Below are 17,544 nucleotides of genomic sequence, written 5' to 3'. Positions count from 1 at the left end.
GTTCTTCCTGCTGCTTGACTGCAGAAAGGTCTCCCTGTTGTCCTTATCACTCCTGCCTTGTGTCCAGGGCAGAAGGCAAAATTGTGAGACCATGGAGGACGCTAAGCCTGGGACACAGAAAGACCATGACTGCATTTGTAGAAAACCTTTAATGTTCCCCAGACTGAGAGGGCCCTGTGAGCAAGCTAAAAACCCCCACCAAGGAAGTCCCTGCCATGTCCCAGCAGCCTGGAGTAGCAAGGGGTTGCATCCTTGCCCATCAGAGGCTAAAGCCACTACCATCTCCTCGCATGCTACTCCCCCAGCCAGAGCTGGCCTGCTCCTGATCATCCAGGGAGGGCAGAGAACTGCGGGCACCAGGAAGTAGACGGCCCTGGCGCAGGTCCCAGCATGGAGGCCCTTGAGACAGCCCATTGGAACAGGGAGGCTGGCGGTTTTCAATGACCAGATCATTGCTATCATCGTCACTCTCAGCCTCAGTAGGCCCAGGCCCAGCAGAGGAAGGCCCTGTCAGACGCCCAGATGCTCCCCGCACCACATTATTGCGCTGATTGGCTGGCTTGACAGTGACAATGAGATTGTGGCTGTTGGCGACCATCATGTCCGTCACTTGGTCCAAGGTCTTCCCAGCCACCTCAATACCATTGACCTCGAGGATCTCATCACTGACTGCCAGCAGCCCCGTACTCTCAGCCAGGCCCCCTCGTACCAGGCGGGAGATGAAGATGCCTGGAACCCGTTCCAAGCCCTGGGGAGCTACACGGACACTCATGCCATCTCGAATGTAGAAACCCAGGGGGCGGTCCGAGCCATGCTTGTGCAGCCGAACCCGTCGGTGGGTCTCAGGCAGTAGGTCCACATCTATGACTGAAGAAACCTGGCGGAAATCTTGGGGCAGGCTGATTAGCAGGGGTGGCCGGGTGCGCAGGGGTGCCACTGGCCGAAGTAGGAGCCCTTTCTTCCGCCGCTGCAGAGAGTTGGAGGCAAAGGCCAGGCCACTGGAGTCAGCTTCTGCTGCAGGAGAGGGGGGTGCTGAGATCAGAAACCCTGCTCTCCCACGTGGGCCCTTTTCCCTCAGTCTCGGGCCTGGGGAAGGGGACACTGTAGCTATTTCCTACCACTTGGAGGTCAGGCCAAGGGCAGGGACTGCAGAGGGTGAAGCATGGATGCCCTGGGCATACACTAACCCTTGTAGACCTGCCCTGCCGTCCTACCCCGCAGAGGCTGCCCACTGTACCCCATCCTCCTCACCCCGCTTCTGTACTAGCAGGCGCAGCGGTGGGGGCCCGCTGGCCAGGGCCCGGTGCAGGCTGTCGTCGTTGGTGAGGGGCAGTAGGTCACCGTGAGCATCTGTATAGCCAAGCAGCACATCCAGGCCCGGGATCTGGTGGACTGCACGCAGCAACCGCGAAAACTCTTGGAAGCCACTCACCGAAGCGCGGGGCAGCGCGAAGCGTCGGAACTCAGCATCAAACTGGAGGCAGGGGGTGGGTGAGAGGAGGGGTCAGGACGGGGCCCGTGCCCTTTCCCACCACAGGTCCGAGGGTGTTAGAGGTCGGAAAAGGCTGTCGCTATGGCTGCAGCCTTGCCCCCAGACCTCAGCTCCAGTACGAGGGACGCTGTCCAAGGTCTTCTCCCCGCCCTCCAGGTACCAAGGCCACAGAGGGGCTCTCGGGGCCGGCAGTGGAAGGAGGAGGGATGGAGGAAAGCGAGAGGAAAGGCCGGAGAATGGGACATGAATGATGGAGGCGAGAAAAAAGGTGGTGGGGACTAAGAAGCCAGGAAAGGGGAGAATAGGGGAATTGGAAGCGCCTAGGGCCGAGGCCGGAGCCGGGGCCAGAGGGGCCCTTACTTTGCTCTTCACCTCGACGATGTTGTCGGGACTGCGCGCCGGAGTCCTCTGCGGCCTGGCCATGGTGAGGCCGGCGGGCCGGGGACGGTGCCCCAGGCGGCCCGCCTGGGCGCAGGTGCACAGCCCGGGCGACCGGCCCGTCGCCCCGCCCCTGGCGGTAGCACTCGCCCCGCCCTCCCGTCCGGACCATGACGTCAAGGGGGCAGCGACAGTGAGCGGTACGCGGAGTCCACGTTTCCTAGGAAACGGAGATGGGGTGGGGGCGTCTTCGTGTGCTCTTGCGTCATTACGCTCCTGCGCGCCAGTCTCCGAGTCTGGGGGTGGGGCTTCGCCAATCCGAGGGGAGACAGGGAAGTGGCGTTTACCGAGTGTTGTCTGTGTCCTAGTATTTCCACTGGCCTTACGAGACTGCACGTTTAGATGAGGAAACTGAACCATAAGTATTTGCTGAGCAACTCGGTTCACACGGTGTTGAAGTGGCTTTGAGCCAACTCGCTTGACCACTCGTGGCCGCAGCCTCAAGCTCCAGATCCTTCCCTTCCCATCCCAGCCAGCCCTGGGCCCCATCCTGCCCGGCGGCACGGGAGTCTTGACGAACGGCCCACACGGCGGGCCGTTCCTCGGAGGCACTGGGGTAAACCAAGCACGTTGGCACCCACCGTCCCGAAACAGAGTCTGCACACACGTTCCCGAGCCACACGAGCTCGTGCGCACGCGCGGGCACGCATGGGGGCGGGGCCTCGCCCTCGGGTCCCGCCCCGCCACAGCGCGCTTCCTCTACGGCGAGAGGCGGGGCCCGGCGTCCGCGGGAAACGCGGGCTGGCGGTTCTCGGTGCGGGGCGGCTGCGGGAATGGCGGGCATGGGGAGCTTGGTCCTGCGGCCCTGGATTCGAGAGCTGGTCCTGGGGTCAGACGCTCTCTCAAGTCCGCAGCCGGGGCAGCTGCTCGAGGTGAGCCCTCCCGCATTCTTCTCAGGCCTCGGAGACCAGGGCAGGGCCCGAGGGCCGTGGGATTGACGCCAGTGGACGCCCTCAGGTGCTGCAGGAGGCCGAGGCCGAGGCCGAGGCCCAGGCCCAGGCCCCGGGCCCGCCCCGCGTCCCTGACACATCTGACGTCGCGGCCGCGCTGCTTGTGTCTGACGGGACCCACAGCGTCCGGTGCCTAGTGACGCGGGAGGCCCTGAACGCCTCAGACTGGTGAGAGACGCCGCGGAGCCCGGGGACAGCTGAGTGTAGCGGGAGGGAGGCTTGCGCCGGGGGTGGGCGGGCCGCTAGCGGGCGGCGCCGTGTTCGAGCGGGCTGAGGCCCGAGGGCCGTGCTTGCCGCAGGGAGGAGAAGGAGTTCGGCTTCCGAGGGGCAGAAGGCCGGCTGCTGCTGCTGCAGGACTGTGGGGTCCGCGTCCAAGTCGGCGAAGGCGGCGCGGTGAGTGGAGACGCTGGCCTGGGCGGGTTAAGCCTGGCTCTCCGTGACAAGCCCCCAAAACCTGTCCCGAAACTCAATCCCTCAGGCGGCGGAGTTCTACCTCCAGGTGGACCGCTTCAGCCTGCTGCCCACAGAGCAGCCCCTGGAACGGGTGATTGGTTGGTAAGCGATGGCCCCCCTCACCGGCTGTTCCCCCTACCCCGGGCCTGGCTGCCGTTGCAATGGGGCTTTCGGATGGTAGGGCTTAGGCCTTCCAGTAACAACCTTGCCTGCTACTCTCCTTTCTTGGCCCCAGCAACCAGGACCCGGATGTGCAGAAAAAGCTATTTGACTGCCTGGAGTGAGTATGGGGTTGGGCTCTGCGGCCAAGTGTGGCTCTGTCAAATCTGTGTAGACAGGCCTCAGGATTGTTCCTCAGGCTTGTCCTCTCTGTTTCTATAGGGAGCACCTTTCAGAGTCCATCTCCCCCAGCCCAGGTACTTACAGGGGTTGGCCAATGACCCTAACACCCGCAGAGTGACCTCTCCAGTCATCACCTCTTGCTTCCTTAGTAAGCTCTTCTCCCTGCCCACCCTTCCCTCCCGCCTCTTCAAGTTTTGGCCCATCCTCTGGTCCCTGCCCTCAGGCCTTGCACTGTCTCAACTTCTGGATGAGGTGCAGGAGGACCAGGAGCATCAGGGGGCGCTGGTGCACCTGGCTGAGAGCTGTCTGATGCTGACAGGCCCTTGCACAGCGCCCCCCCTCACCCGCTGGGCCTCCACCCGCTGTAGGGCCACGGTCAGTCTGGGGCTTTCCTTGGGAAATGTCAGGGTGAGGAGTTGGGCAAGGGCTAGTCTGAGAGTTTATGCCCCACAGGGAGAAGCTGTGTACACTGTCCCCAGCTCCTGGCTGCACATCTCGGAGAATGACCAGCGAGTTCTGAGCTCTCTGGGCCCAGGCTCCAGGACCCAGGGTAAGGAGGACTGGAGAGGTGAAGAGGGGAGTACCTGGGGGCCCAATGCCCACAGTGCTAATAAGCTCCCCCTGACCCTCAGCTCCAGAGCTGCCCCCACCAGACCCAGCTTTGCAGGACCTATCGCTGACTATCGTCTCTCCTTCCTCACCTACTTCCTCAGGTAAGGTGATGCTCAGGCCACAGGCATTCACTGCTCTCAGCCGGGTACCCAGGCCGCTGCAAACGGTTGCTCACCCAGATGGGGGATAAGCACTGTCCCTGTAGGCCTGCCTAAACTCACGGGCCACTGAGCTGCGAGGGCTGTACTCATGGTCCCCTTCTTCCCAGGAACCCCAGCTTTACCCAGCCACGTGTCCTCAGAGGAAAACGGTGCCAGCATCAGCCTTCTGCCTGCCCTGTCCTTGGCAGCTTCAGACCTAGTGCAGAAGGGCAGCTCCCAGGCTGTACCAGCCATCTGTTCAGCCCATGGCCCCCTGCCCCCTGGCTCCCCACACTCTAACCCTGTACCCAGTTCCCCACTCCTGAGCTGCACCCCAAGTCTTTCTCCCCTTGGCCATGTACCCAGCCCACATCAGGCCATTGTGACCAAGGCCCAGAAACCCAGCCTGGAGTTCAAGGAGCTAGGGTTGCCCCTCAAGAACTGGCATCAGTCTCCAAGGACAAAAAACGCCACAGGAGCCCTGGAATCCAGTCCCGTTTGGGTGAGCATAGGTGGATAGTAGAATGGGGTGGGCTTTGGGTGCAGCTGGGAGTAGGGGTGGGGAGTAGCCTTGGATTAGGGGTCCTTCTAGGCCCTGCTCTTGCTACCACATCACTTTCAGGACCCTCCAAAGAGGCATCGTGATGGTTCCGCCTTCCAGTATGAGTACGAGCCACCCTGCACCTCCCTGTGTGCCCAGGTCCAAGCTGTCAGGTGAGTGCCAAGGGCTGACCCCCCCCCCCCCCACACACACACACTTTCAGTCACCAGTCCCCATTGCCATACAGCCATTGTTTTCTTCCCAGGCTTCCTCCCCAGCTCGTGGCCTGGGCCTTGCACTTTCTGATGGAGCCACAGCCAGAGTCTGAGCTAACCCAGGTGTGAGGGATCACGTGGGCATGTGGGCGGATGTATGCACACAGATCCACGGCTGGAGATCGACAAACAGTGTTCCACACTCTGCTCCTTTGAGTTTTTTAATAAAATAATCTCATGCGGCAGGAAAAGGAGAGGGATCAGGGGTTGGGGCCGCCGCCTCTTTGGTCTGTGGCTGGGGAGGGGGGGGTTGGCTCGGGGCTGGAGGGCTCTGTAGGCTGTGGGGGTGGAGGTTGGGTTCCAAGGCCAGATCCTGCAAGGGAAGGAGAAAGGCAGAGAAGGGGTCAAGACTGGACCAAGCAGTCCTGCTCCCCTCCCCAGTGGCCCCAGCTGCCTCTTACCGAGGCTTGGAGAGGAGGGCGCCTCGAGCTTCGGCCTCCGCTTGAGGACAGGGGAGCGCTGCAGCCGCAGGGGCCGTTCTGAGAGACACAAATACTTGGCAAGGGGGGTGCCCGTTCCCACCCCTCCTCCTGGACTTCCACTGTGTGTATGCATGAGCACACACTGTTGCCTGCAGAGCATCCCCCCTTCCCCTGCCTCCTCCCACCCCTCGTGGAGGTTGCTGTTCCGGAGGTGGAGTCAGGGCTAGTAGGAAGGATTCGTCAGACCCTTGCTCCATGCCTTCTGGCTCCCTGACTGTGCATTCTCACATCACTGGTGGCCCCCTCCAAGGACCAGGGCCATGAAGAGAGTCCTGGAGTCTACCCTCCCCCGTCTCCTGCACTCAAGCACACAGGGAGGTGTCCCCCCTCACCAACAGGGGCCTGGAGCTGGTCCTCATGCACAGACACTGCTCGTCGCCCTGCTGAGAGAGGCCTCGGCCTCAGTTGGCCATCTAGAGGAGGCCAGGGTATCAGGGGATGGTCTGGACAGCTATCCCCATCCCTTGCCTCCCCTTCTGTCCGGCTGGGGAGCCCAGTATTGGAGTGGGAGCTAGGGTACCTGCTTACCTTCATTCCTGGGGCCCAAGCAAGGGTCCTCTGGGAGGCCCAGGCTGTCTGGGGAGGGGCTGGCTCTTCGTGGGCTGGGGCTGGGACAAGGAGAGGGGGGGCCCGGACCATCCTGTTGGCCCCAACCACGGCCCCTGAGCTCTGCATTCAGCTGCTGCCCCAGTGTCTTCCAGCTGGTAGACTCAGGCCCTTGACCCCCTGGACCAGGTCTGCATGAGGGGTCTGAAGGGAGAAGGGTATGAGCCTAATCAATGGTTTGATCTCCCTCCTGCCTATCCTTGCATGTTCCCCAACAGACAGCAGCCCTTACTCACCAGCAGACACGGAGTGGGTGCGGGACTTGATGGAGATGGGAGGGGCCTCTGTGGAACTGTCCATAATGTCACCTGCAAGGAGGGCCTGGGGGTTCAGGCACCAGCCCTTGGAAGGTAGGGGAAGAAAACCTGGCCTCTTTCCCTTTAACCCCAGGACAAGAAATGCCTTGGAGACCATCTTTAAGGACAACTCCCTCACCAAAACGGTACCATCCTAGGACAGGGTCCCACTTACCATCTGAGCCAGCCTTCTTGATCTCTCCATCCTTGCTCTGTAGGAAACAGGGAAGTCAAGCTCAGTCTGGTCCTGCCCTCACTCTAGCCTTGTTCTTTCTTCATTCTTGTAACTACCACTAAATGCCCACCAGGAGATGCAGGGATGGGTGAAGAGGAAGCTGATGCAACCCATGGGTGGTGATGAGAGGCTGGAAGTAGCCAAGGAGGAGCTCCCAACAGAGGAACGGGTTACAAGCCACTGGGATGCCACAGATGGAGCACAGTGAGATGAAAGAAGTGACAGGGCTGAGGCCTTGGGCAGGGTTAGGAACCAGGGCAGGATCTTTAGGGGAAGTCCCTGGAGGACTTGTTTCAAATGCAAATGACAAGGTCAGGGATTTGTTAATCTACAGAGAAAGGACCATCCCAGCTCCAAGGAAGAGACAGCAGTGGCCAGGGCAGAAGCCAGGAAGGAAAAAAAGGCTGAAGCCAATGACTATTTTGAGGAAGAGGGGGTGGAACCGATAGAGCAGCGTGTGTGTCATGAGTCTCCTTCTGGTCACATATGTCACCCACAGACTGCCACAAGCCACATGTCCCCTGCCCCCTCACTTTGCACTTGCATCCCTCCCAACTTACTTGCTTCCTCTTGCCTTCGGCACTCCCGCTGCTTCTGCTCACACCAATCCTCTGCAGCATCACTTGGACCCGCTGTTCAAAAGATGGGGCCAGCTCTGTGTCTCCCCGCTCCAGGGGCCGTCGCTGAGGACAGAGAAGCTCAGATGGGGAGAGAGCCCACTGCCTCAGTCCTAGCAGAGCCCTCACCCCTTGTCACCAGGCCTACCTTGTCAGGTCTGGCCCCCAGTGTTTCCTCCTCCTCTTCAGCAGGTAGCAGTATCATTGAATAGGCTTTGCTTTCCCGAGTATAACGAGGCCGGCTCCTGCGGGCAGGGTCAGGGCTGCTGGTGCCCCCCTCAGCCCCACCAGGCTCCTCACCACGGCCAGGACGGGCTGGTGGCCGCAACAGGTCTCCAAGTGTGGTCTTTCGAGTGCGGGGAGCTGCCCCAGGGCTGGTCTCTAGATCAGGTCGTGGCCCCCGTGTTGAACGAGGCTTCTTGAAGGCAAAGAGGGTACCCAGCTTCTTTCGCAGTGTACGAGGGACAGGGGTGGCACCCCCCTCGTTGGCCGGGTCCTCTTCAGGGACCCAGCTGTGGGAACAGCCAGCAGTGAGTGGGAAGGCCCATGGAACAGCCCACCCCCTCCCACCCACTACAACTGCCCCTCACTCACAGGCGATCCTGCTGGATCAGCCTTTTGGAGAAGAATTCCTCCACGCCCTCGTCCACGCGGGCACTGAGCCCATTCCCTTCCTGCGGCAGGGCTGGGGGCACCTGGGGGACACCATAGGGTCAGGGCTGAGCACAACCATGAATTCTTTCCACCCCTTGTCCAGCAACCTGGCCTAGGCAACTCCAGAACCCGGGAGATGGAGTGACCCTAAGGGGCTACTGACAAACCTTCCTGTGCAGCTGGTGGGCAGAGATGCTAGTTTCTCATATCCCCTCGCCAGTAGTTGGCCCTGGACACACAAACCTGGCCCACACCTGTTCTTGTCCCATGGAGTCTCTTACACACCCTGAACCAGCAGGCTAGAACCCAGAGGCCCCCTGGGTCACACATTCCCATTTGCCACCCCCTCTGCTCCAAACAGTTCCCTGCAGTACCCTCCACCCCCACCCCACCCGGCCTGCTGGCAGCTCAGCAGCGCCTGCTGCTGCGTCAGACCCTCTGGGGGGCCTCAAGCTGACTCTCTGCCTTCTGTCCTGTGTCCACTGCCCCCACCAGTACCCAGCGCACGTACACATCTCATATAAACACCCACTGGACCTGCAGTAGATGCAGGATTTTCCCCTCAGCCTGGGGGCCCAGCATCTTTCAGGAACCCTGGAAGAGGGAGGATAAGATGGACACCCTCCCTCGCACATCCATCCATGCAAAGGGCCAACACAAAGTGCAGTCCCAAACTGAGATGTATCCCCAGTGAAATCCACACACTCATGACCCTGCATGGGAACAACCTGGGGAAGGGGTGGCCAGGAAGAAGCCAAGACACGGCAGCACGACTAGGTGGTCTTGGGCCCCTACAACCCACCTCCCTAGCCGCCATCACTCCTGAGGAGCGAACAAGCCACTCGTGACCCCCAATTCCAAGAGCTCTAGAGTGGGGGAAGGGCACTCACCTGGGGGCCCCCCGGCGGCGGCCGGTGGTGGTGCTGGCGCCGTGGCCGCGGCCGGGCCCGGGTCGGATGGCGCAGGGGTTGTCCAGAGGGTGGCAGGTCCATGCGAGGCAGTGGGCCGGCCTGGGGCCCGGGGGCGGCGGGGCTCGGAGAGCCACGCGCAGAAGGCCCCGCCTGCGGCTCCGCATCTTCCCCCGGAGCCGCCAGCTCGGGCTCCGGTTCCTCAGCAGCACCTAAGGGGAGAGCACCAGAAGAGCACGGAGCAGCGAGCCAGGGGAGGTGGTGGTGACAGCGGCGCTAGGGCGGCGGGGGACCCGCCCAGGGCGCGGGGAGGGGCCCGGCTACGCCACCCGCCCCCCCCGGCCCCTCCCCCGCGCCGCTGTCCGCGGTGCTGAGCGCGGCCCCGAGCGGCGCGGCTTTGCGCTGCCTCCAAGCATGCGCATCCTGGGGGTGGGGAAAGGGGCGGGGGAGGCGAATGGAGACCGTGGCCGCGGCTGGATCCTGGTCTGCTCAGGTCCTGCTCCACGCCGACCGCAGCAGACCCCAGCCTGCAAGTTGCAGAGGGCCTGGGCTGGCTCAGTCAAGGGTCAGGGAATTCCCTGGACAAGACTGAACGTATCCACGTGTCCAGGTCCCCAGAACTAATGAAGAACTTTCAGCCCGACCTGGTTAATTCCCTTTTCCCCAGACCCTGACTTACTGTGAGTGGAGGGAACCAAATGAAGGCACTGGCTGGACTCAGGCCATTTTTGTGGAGGACTGTCATCCTAGTGGGGAGGGCAGAAACTCAACCTGGGACACAGGGAAGCTGCCTCCCTGCCTTCCACACTCCATAACAAGATGGGAAGATCTAGAGTTCTGAGACCACATACCTTCTGCTCTTCTTCATCCTCTTGCTTTTCCTTCACCTCCTCAGGGAAGAAAAGACCTTCCAATTCCCCAGGCCCAAGGGGGCTGGTCTCACCTCCATCCAGCGCTGGTATAGCAAGAGGCATTGCCACTGTTGCCTGCCGAGCCAGATTCTCTACCTGCAATACCAGGCACCCCAAAGACAGGCAGTTGGGCCTCAGCCATAGTTCCATCAGTCCTAAAGGAACCTGAAATACCTCTGGGCTATAGGACCCCAGAAGACATTACAGAACCCCTGCAAGGCAGTGGCAGGTCACTGTGGGTATGTGGGTGCGTGTGCCTGTGCGTGCATGTGGTGCATGTGCACGATTGTCCCTCACCAGCCGATCCCGGGCTGCATTCAGCCCCTCCAGAGCCTGAGCCACAATGCTCTCTGCCAAGGTCCCTGTAACTGACAGCCGCATATCCCTGAGAGCAAGAGAGAGCAAAGATGAATGAGCTATCTCTGCCCAGTCCTGTTCATTCCAGTCCAGCCCAGGCCCATCCAGCCCACCTGAGCCTAGTGAAGGCATCTTGTAGTAGGTGCTCTGGAAGCAGCTCTGGGAGGCCCCTTGAGCCCACCAGGACCCCCTCTAGCTGCTCCCTCCACCTGGGTCCCTGTAGCATCTGTGGGCAGAGGCTTCTTGTTGTGTCCAGTGTGGCCTGAGTGAAGTCCTGGGCAAAGATCAGAGCATGGAGAGTGTGGCCTGAGGCTCCAGCCCCCACAGAACATTGACACAAGGGATAACACAGTCAAAACTATGAGATAGGTGTCAAGCCTGTTTACAGAGGTGGGGGTGGGGCAAGGGTACCATCTTACCTGAATATCCTTGCGGCAGACCTCACCCACCTGTCCTAAGAGGCCCTCCAGCTTCTGCCGCAGCTGCCACTGGTGACTTGGGGAGCTCCCAGCCTCATACAGAATTGGGAGGATCTGGAGGCCAAGTAAGAGAAGGAGTTTCAAGTTGACACCTGATTAAGAGGGGAAGGGTCCCTGCAGCAGCGGTTGGGGAAGGAGTGCTCACACTGAGAGAGAAGTTGGCATTTTGGATGGCATCCTCTGCCTGGTGCACAGCAGCTTCACCCTGAGGCCCAGCCCCACAGCCCAGGAGCTCCATGTGCTCCTGCACTGACTGACACAGTTCATTCACTTCCTAGGGGGGAGGAGGTGTGCATCAAGAATCAGTGAAGTCCTGATCCCCTCCAGCCCCCTGGACTCTGCTTCCTTCCCAGGGTCTCCAACAGGGTGAGTGAGGTCCTGGAGCCAATACTATCCGGCCAGCCACTCATGGACCCTATCTGTTCAAGGAGGGCAAGCAGTGTCTCCTTTGGTTCATTTTAGGGACTTTATATATACTTCCTAAGTGTCCAGAGCAGGAAGACAAGGAACGGTTAGGCACGTCTATGTTTTTAGATCACTCTGCTTACTAGCCACATAGAGGACAGGATGCGGTGGGCAGAAATGGGAAGAGACATGGAAGAAGGACCGGGAGGAGCAAGAAGATAGTTGAGGTGGGGGTGAGGAGCAGTGTGTTGGAGAATTAGCAGAGATAGGAGCAAGGAGGTCTGTGGGGGTTCTAATATGGCCAGGAGAGACCTGGCCCAAACCTCTGTCCAAAACACTTGGTCAGTTTGAGCACGGGTGAGAATGGGTTCTAGGGTAGAGAGAAGGGTTTGTGGGAGGTGATAAAATCATTTTAAGGTGTACAGAATGTGAAGTCTGGGTCAAGATGCCTGGGCTCAAAAGCCTGGGAAAGAAGGGGAATTTGGGAATGAATAGGTGGGAACATGGCACAAAGGCAAGGTAGGGGAGAGGGACGAAGCCAGGGAAAAGGGTTGCTGGGTTTGGCCCCAGCAGAGGTTGGTAGAGAAGAGAGCCCTGCAAAAGGCAAGTCACAGATGGGGCTACAATCAGCTGGGGGTGGGGGGAGAATTAAGGGAGAATTTTTAAATATCTACCATCTTAAACAGAAGAACCTATTTAAATGCTTCTAAAAGGCATCTGGGGGTGTTATTTGGGAGAGCTACCTGTCCTGGAGAGTATAATTTAGGCAGCCTCGCCCCAAGAAAGTCAGACCCTCAAACTCATTGGAGGGTTCCAGCGGCTACAGCTCTTCCCATCCCCAATCTTCTGTGCCTACTCAAGGCTGAGAGAGGAGACACTAACCTGCTCTGAGGGGTCTGAGACCAGACCAGGTGGCCGCGGACGGGGCATGCGGTCAGAAGAGGCATGGTCCGCACGGTTATTCCTCAAAAGACAGGCTTGGATCTGGGCACAAGGGATATTGAGAAGGGGTAGGAGGCGGGGCCAGGGCACAGAACAGGGCAGGGATGAGGAGAGAGGGACCCACACCTGATGCACTGCGCGGGCGGTCAGTTCAGGGCGGCTGCGATGTGCCTGGGCCACGTCGTTCAGTGGCAGAGGCATGGCCTTTAGGCTGCGGTTCTGCTCCAGGGCCTGCGCCACGTCCAGCAGGCCCAGGGCAGACGTGTGGTTCCGGTCCCAGACCACAGACCTGGGCCAGGCCGGGCTTCAGTCAAGGGCAGAGCTCCGCAGGCTCCACCCAACCCGCGGGCCAGGTCCAGTCACCTCGCGCTCCAGTGGCCGACTCTGCTCCTCCACCTTCCGCCCTGCCCCTTAGCCCGCCCGCCCCGCCCTCCTGCCCCGACCCCGCCCACCGGAGCCTGGTGTTGACCCGAAGTGCCTTGGCCAGCATTTTGGCGCCGGTGTCACCCATGGCGTTGCCGCTGATGTCCAGCGCCGTCAGGTTGGGATTGGTGCCCAGGGCCCGGAGCAGGACGCTAGAGGCCTGCTTTAGCCGCGACTCAGCCACGGACAGAGACTGCAAGGGCTGGAGTTAAGGGAAAGCCATTTGGGTCCGGAATCAGCGATCAGCAAGGAGGGCGGGTTGCAGGGTCTGAGGGAGCAGGAGCCACAGGGGCCCGTTGCCTGAGGATCCCGCGTGGCCCCCAGACTCACACAGTCGTCATCCTGCATGAGCTGGACAATCCGGTGCAGGACGTCGTCCAGGGTCTCCCTGTGGGGCAGGAGCCGTGGTTTGGAAGGACCCGGGTCGGGTGGTGGGGTGCTGTCTGGGAGGCCCGGGAGGGAGTGGAATGGGGGCTCACTTGCACCGGACGTTGAAGTTCCTTCCAAGTGCCACATGTCGCAGGGACCGACTCCTCCCGATGGCCAGCACCAGGGTCACCATGTCTGAGCCGAAGCCTAGGGGCGCCTCGGGTCACGCATCAGGAGAGGCTGAGGGGGTGGGGATGGGGTGGGAACGGGGTGGGCAGTGGGAGGGTGGGTTTCGGGGCGGCCTCACCATTATCGGCCAAATCCAGGGAGCTCACGGCGCCGGCGTCACACACCAGGTCCTGTATCACCTGAGCGCCGGCTGAGCGCAGCTGAAGGTGACAGGCGGCGCTCAGGCCAGCGGGCCACAGGTGCGGAGGCTCAGGCGCCCGCCGGCCCGCGCCCGCCTCGCAGCCCCCGGCGCGTGCGGCGCTCACCTCACAGGCGCTGAGGTCCAGGTGCAGGTCGCCCGTGTGCGTGTTGAGCGCGAGGCCTTCCAAAAGGGCCCTGGGAGGGGACGTCACCGGGGGTGGCGGGAGCTGGGAGAGGGGGCCCCAGGCGCGAACGGATTCCCCGCAGGAAGGGCGGGGACGCGGGGGCGGGGGCGCCCCGGGGCGGCGGGGCGGGGCGGGGCGGGGCGGGGCGGGGCGGGGCGGCGACTGACCTGAGCGCGTCGGGCGGCAGCCTGCAGCCCGCCAGGCCCAGGTGCCGGAGCGTCCCCGCGCGGCTGAGGAAGCGCTGCAGCGCGGCGGGCGCAGCCCGGGACTTCCTGGGGTGGGCGAGCGGGAGGAGTGGGCTTCCGGGCGCGGGGAGGCGGCTCCCGGCCCCCCCGGCCCGCCCCCCTTACGTGCGGGAGAAGACGTTCCTCGAGGCGTCCAGGTGGCGGAGGCTGGGGCAGCAGCCGCGGGCCAGCGCGGCGAAGAGCTGCGGGAGGAGGGTGTGGGCCACTGGGACGGCGGCCGCGCCCCCTCCGCCCCGCCCCGCCCCGCCCCGCCCCCCCGCTCGCCCCCCGCGGCCCGCCTCTCACAGTGTCCAGGGCGGCGTCGGTGGCCGCGAGGTTCAGGAACGTCAGGACATTAGGACGGCTCAGGAAAGCGTAGAGGCCCTGACGGGAGGTGGCCGGAGGCTCAGGGACCGCCTCACGGGGAGCCCCCGGCGGCCCTGCCTGCAGCGCCCCGCCATTGCCTCCGAAGACACTCACCCCGTGGTCCTGCGAGGCCCCCAGCGCCCCGGGGTTCCCGGAAAGGTCCAGGTGGGTCAGGGCGCTGTCAAAGGCCACATTGGCAGCCAGTGCGCGGCCCAGAGACCTCATTCCTGGGGGCGGAGGACGGACGGAGTGGCTCCCGGCAGTCAGGCACTCCCCCGCCCCCCTCGCCCCCCGCGCCCCCCCCCCCCCCCCCCCCCGGGCCCCGACCTACCTCTCGGGGTCAACCCTGTGTGCGCCAGGCCGAGCCTCCTTAGGGCTCCTGGGCGATGCTCCAGGTGTCTGCTGAGAGCAGTCACGCCTGGGGAATGGGGGCAGCTGTGTTGCCGCACTTCCTCCAGCACCAGCCCCCCGGGGTCCCTAGGCCCCGCGTACCTCGGTCGTCCAGCAGGTTCCCATTTAGGCTAAGTTCCCGGAGGGCAGAGCTTGAGTGCCCGGCCAGTGCCTGGGCCAGTCGCCGGACAAAGTCTCTGGGGACCAGACCCCAGGCGTGAGATTCCCATCTCCTCCAGGCCACAAGCCTCCGTCGGATCCCAAGCTCCCAGACTCCTGTCCCAAGCCCTGCCCTGCCGCCCTTACCCTCTCAGGCCACAGTTCTCTAGCACTAGCTCCTCCAGGTGGGACGACTGACTCATCATGTGCAGAATCTGTTCTGAGACCTCAAGGCTCTGAGAACCAGAGAGGGGGCTCAGTGAGTCGCACACTGGTCCCCACGCCCTTGCTCCTCCCTGCCGCTACACTCTTACCAGCTTCATGTCCACACAGGAGAGGCATTGGAACCATAGGTTGTAGGACAGGGCAGCCACACTCAAGGCCAGGTCCCTGGGTGGGGGAAGGGGCAGGAGTGGAGTTCAGGGCCCTCCAGCCAGATCCTAGGCCCACATCCCCCTCCATGGAGAGGCTGAGGCCCAGGAATGCGGGTCATGGGATCTCCCTCCCTTCCCAGGCCTGGCAGGCCACAGACCGACTGCCCAGATGGCTGAAGTCGCATAGACTGAAGTGGCGACAGCCCTGACGATGGTAGATGGTGTCCACATCCTGGATGGGAAGAAGATGTCTCCAACTGGCTTGGGGTCACAAGGGGTAAGGGGACCCAGTGCACATGGGGGACCAGATATCTCTAGAGCCCCTGAGGAGGGCCGTACTCTCACCCACTGAATCTCCTCTCGGAAAGGGAAGCCGTTGTAGTCACACAGGGCCTCGTATGTCTCCAAGAAGCCACCTGGGGGAGGTGCCAGGGGTGTAAAGGAGTGAAGAAAAGGAGAGAGAAAAAAGGTCAGAGAGAGAGGCAGATCAGACCCGAGCTGCGTGGTGGCTATGCCTTGAGTGACTGTTCAGTTTGGGAGACCCTCAATTCAGGGATCTGGGGCTGCAGGATGGGGATACGCTGGAAGCCCTGTGTGGCCTTTTCTTGGCCCTTACCACAGGGGCTGCTGGGCACAGTGTCCTCAGAGGGGCTGCTTCTCTCCAGGCGAGCCAGCATGGAGGGGGACGTGGGCCTCCGGAATAGCTTCCTGGGGAGGGGGAGAAGGGGACTTGTAGCCCCTGGGATGGGAGGCAACCCACTTATGTCATCCAGAGCACACCCCTCCTTTCCTGCTGGTCCCTTGTCGTTGTTGGGCCTCACCCAAGGGTGGAGCAAGGGAAGACCTTCTTGATGGCTGCAGCAATGTGCTGGGCCAGCTGTTCCAGGGCAGCCACACCAGGAAACTCCAGGACCAGCTCAGGCAGGGACTCTAGCTCAAAAGTCACCTGGGGAGGGAGGGCTGCTGGATTGGGCTCCACCTGTGGCCGAAGATGGGAGCAGGGGCAAAAACCAGTCTGCAGGCCATGGGGGTGGGGTATCAGCTGTCTCACCTGAGGGGGTGTCTCCTGCAGCGCCATGGCCTGGACCTCCAGGTAGCTGAATGTGCAGTCCACCTATGGAGTGCCCCAATCAGCTGGAACTGAGGCCCTAGGCCACCCCCCGCCCCACACTCCTGGGATCCCAGTCCCCCGGGCAGCCCGGAGCTCAGAGCCAGCCCTGCCTGCCTCAGAGCCCAGTGCGGTTGGAAGGCCGGAGTCCCCAGGCAAGTCGGGGACGCAGCTCTCACCAAGGAAGCTGCGGAGGGCGAGGTGGGGGCGGCAGTCAGCCTCCACTCACCCTCAGCGGGAGGCAGGTGTGGAGCAGGTAGGCTCGCCATCGTAGCAGCGCCTGCGGGAGGGAGCGTCTGAGCCCTGGGCAGGCCAGGAGGCTCTCCGCCCGCCCCGCGGCCCTCCCGGGCTCTGCCCCTGCCATACCAGGACATGACCTCGCTCAGCACCCTCCCGCTCGGGTAGCCAGGTCTGCAGCAGCAGCTCGGCCTCCTTGGGCCACAGGAACCTGGTGATCTCGCCTGTGGAATGGCAGCCTGCTGAGTGACTTTGGTCATCCCTCGAGGTCACTCGGCCGTGGTCTGTACCAGGCTTGTGGCCTGGGCTCATGTGTGGGCCAGCAGCAAGGGGCGGAGTGGAGGTGGGGGCGCCAGGCCCTTCCCAGGAGCAGAGAGAAGTGCTCGAGGGGCCCCGGCCGCCGCCGGGTGAGCTTACCTCTCAGCTCGCACGAGATGCCGCCGTCGGGGGTCTGGGCCATGGGGCCGCGGGGTGGCCCAAGCAGCTCCGCCGAGAAGCAGTTGCGGGCGGGCGCGCACACAGGAAGCCTGGGGGCCCGGCCCGCACTGCAGCCACCTGCTCCTCCTGCGGCGGAAGGTACGCGCGGCTTCCTGCCAGGCCGCCCCCAGCCCGGCTCCTCCCCGCCTCGGCCTCCGCGGCCGGGAGACGTAGGAGGGGGGGGCAGAGTCCCAGCTGTCCGCCCGCCCTGCCGCGCCGGAGCTCCTTGGGCAGGGCAGCCGTGGGGTAGGGGTAGGGGTAGGGGTGGGGGGGCGGAGGGCGGAGGGGGGTCGCGCTCGTGGCGCGCGCCTCTTGTGGGTCCTAACCCCGAACTTCCACCCCGCGCCGCAGTCCTTGCCGCTGGCACCAGGGGGCGCTGCCCGCTCGGGGAATCCCTGCGGCCCACCCGCGTTTGTCCTCCAAAATCTGGCTGTGGAGGCAGACAGGGGGCCGCCAGGAGGAGCGTCTGTTCAGCAAGGAGCATCAGATCTCTCCCAGGATCTTTCCTAACACCCGGGTGGTACCTGAGGGATCTAATCTGTTGGTCCTAACCCGGAGTCTGTGACACCGTCGGAGATCCACCAATTTTTACTTAAGTAATCCCTAGGGGGACTCGAACTCACGGTCTCAAGATCAAGAGTCGCATGCTCTGTCAAATGAGCTAGCCAAGCGTCCCAGCAATCCGCCAGCTTTTGAACCGGCAGGAAAAATGCCAGATGGAGGCTCTG

The 17,544-nt window shown here is 62.6% G+C and overlaps 3 protein-coding genes across 7 annotated transcripts; 1 reads left to right on the top strand and 2 right to left on the bottom strand.

Moving 5' to 3' along the window:
* Window positions 1-130: 130 nt before the first annotated feature.
* Window positions 131-2,528, bottom strand: PARD6A (par-6 family cell polarity regulator alpha). 3 transcript variants are annotated; one of them, XM_072815475.1, is made up of 3 exons: window positions 1,865-2,528; window positions 1,252-1,474; window positions 131-1,014 (listed from the first exon to the last, which is right to left on the bottom strand). In XM_072815475.1, the coding sequence occupies exons 1-3, from the start codon at window positions 2,417-2,419 to the stop codon at window positions 260-262; spliced, it is 1,533 nt and encodes a 510-aa protein (XP_072671576.1). In that variant the 5' UTR covers window positions 2,420-2,528; the 3' UTR covers window positions 131-259. The 3 variants fall into 3 exon arrangements, with proteins under 3 accessions (XP_072671576.1, XP_072671556.1, XP_072671565.1); XM_072815455.1 differs by having other exon boundaries at window positions 1,853-2,526; XM_072815464.1 differs by having other exon boundaries at window positions 131-1,011; window positions 1,853-2,524.
* A 57-nt stretch (window positions 2,529-2,585) lies between these two features.
* ACD (ACD shelterin complex subunit and telomerase recruitment factor) lies at window positions 2,586-5,434 on the top strand. 3 transcript variants are annotated; one of them, XM_072815494.1, is made up of 12 exons: window positions 2,586-2,802; window positions 2,888-3,048; window positions 3,180-3,273; window positions 3,359-3,435; window positions 3,569-3,613; window positions 3,715-3,749; window positions 3,899-4,050; window positions 4,129-4,225; window positions 4,308-4,388; window positions 4,556-4,929; window positions 5,050-5,141; window positions 5,234-5,434. In XM_072815494.1, exons 1-12 carry the CDS (start codon window positions 2,704-2,706, stop codon window positions 5,310-5,312), a joined length of 1,386 nt encoding a protein of 461 aa, XP_072671595.1. In that variant the 5' UTR covers window positions 2,586-2,703; the 3' UTR covers window positions 5,313-5,434. The 3 variants fall into 3 exon arrangements, with proteins under 3 accessions (XP_072671595.1, XP_072671589.1, XP_072671601.1); XM_072815488.1 differs by having other exon boundaries at window positions 2,613-2,802; window positions 3,692-3,749; window positions 3,868-4,050; XM_072815500.1 differs by lacking the exon at window positions 3,899-4,050 and having other exon boundaries at window positions 2,613-2,802; window positions 3,692-3,749.
* On the bottom strand, window positions 5,391-16,932 carry CARMIL2 (capping protein regulator and myosin 1 linker 2). The gene is given in 39 exon segments (XM_072815444.1): window positions 5,391-5,556; window positions 5,645-5,722; window positions 6,058-6,138; window positions 6,254-6,475; window positions 6,568-6,639; window positions 6,803-6,839; window positions 7,423-7,545; window positions 7,628-7,991; window positions 8,074-8,174; window positions 9,024-9,253; window positions 9,721-9,787; window positions 9,893-10,048; window positions 10,250-10,337; window positions 10,423-10,583; window positions 10,729-10,842; window positions 10,934-11,062; window positions 12,076-12,177; window positions 12,262-12,424; window positions 12,588-12,760; window positions 12,889-12,946; window positions 13,038-13,134; window positions 13,235-13,316; window positions 13,422-13,491; window positions 13,649-13,753; window positions 13,832-14,002; window positions 14,004-14,089; window positions 14,186-14,298; window positions 14,403-14,489; window positions 14,564-14,658; window positions 14,768-14,856; window positions 14,935-15,010; window positions 15,153-15,226; window positions 15,340-15,410; window positions 15,611-15,702; window positions 15,816-15,940; window positions 16,046-16,108; window positions 16,332-16,382; window positions 16,469-16,563; window positions 16,757-16,932. Coding segments are annotated over 39 exon segments (4,317 nt in total). The 5' UTR covers window positions 16,800-16,932; the 3' UTR covers window positions 5,391-5,443.
* Window positions 16,933-17,544: the final 612 nt, after the last annotated feature.

The sequence above is a fragment of the Canis lupus genome, chromosome 3 (assembly GCF_048164855.1).
Source record: "Canis lupus baileyi chromosome 3, mCanLup2.hap1, whole genome shotgun sequence".
Taxonomy (NCBI): domain Eukaryota; kingdom Metazoa; phylum Chordata; class Mammalia; order Carnivora; family Canidae; genus Canis; species Canis lupus.
This window is presented reverse-complemented; position numbering and strand designations above follow the sequence as displayed.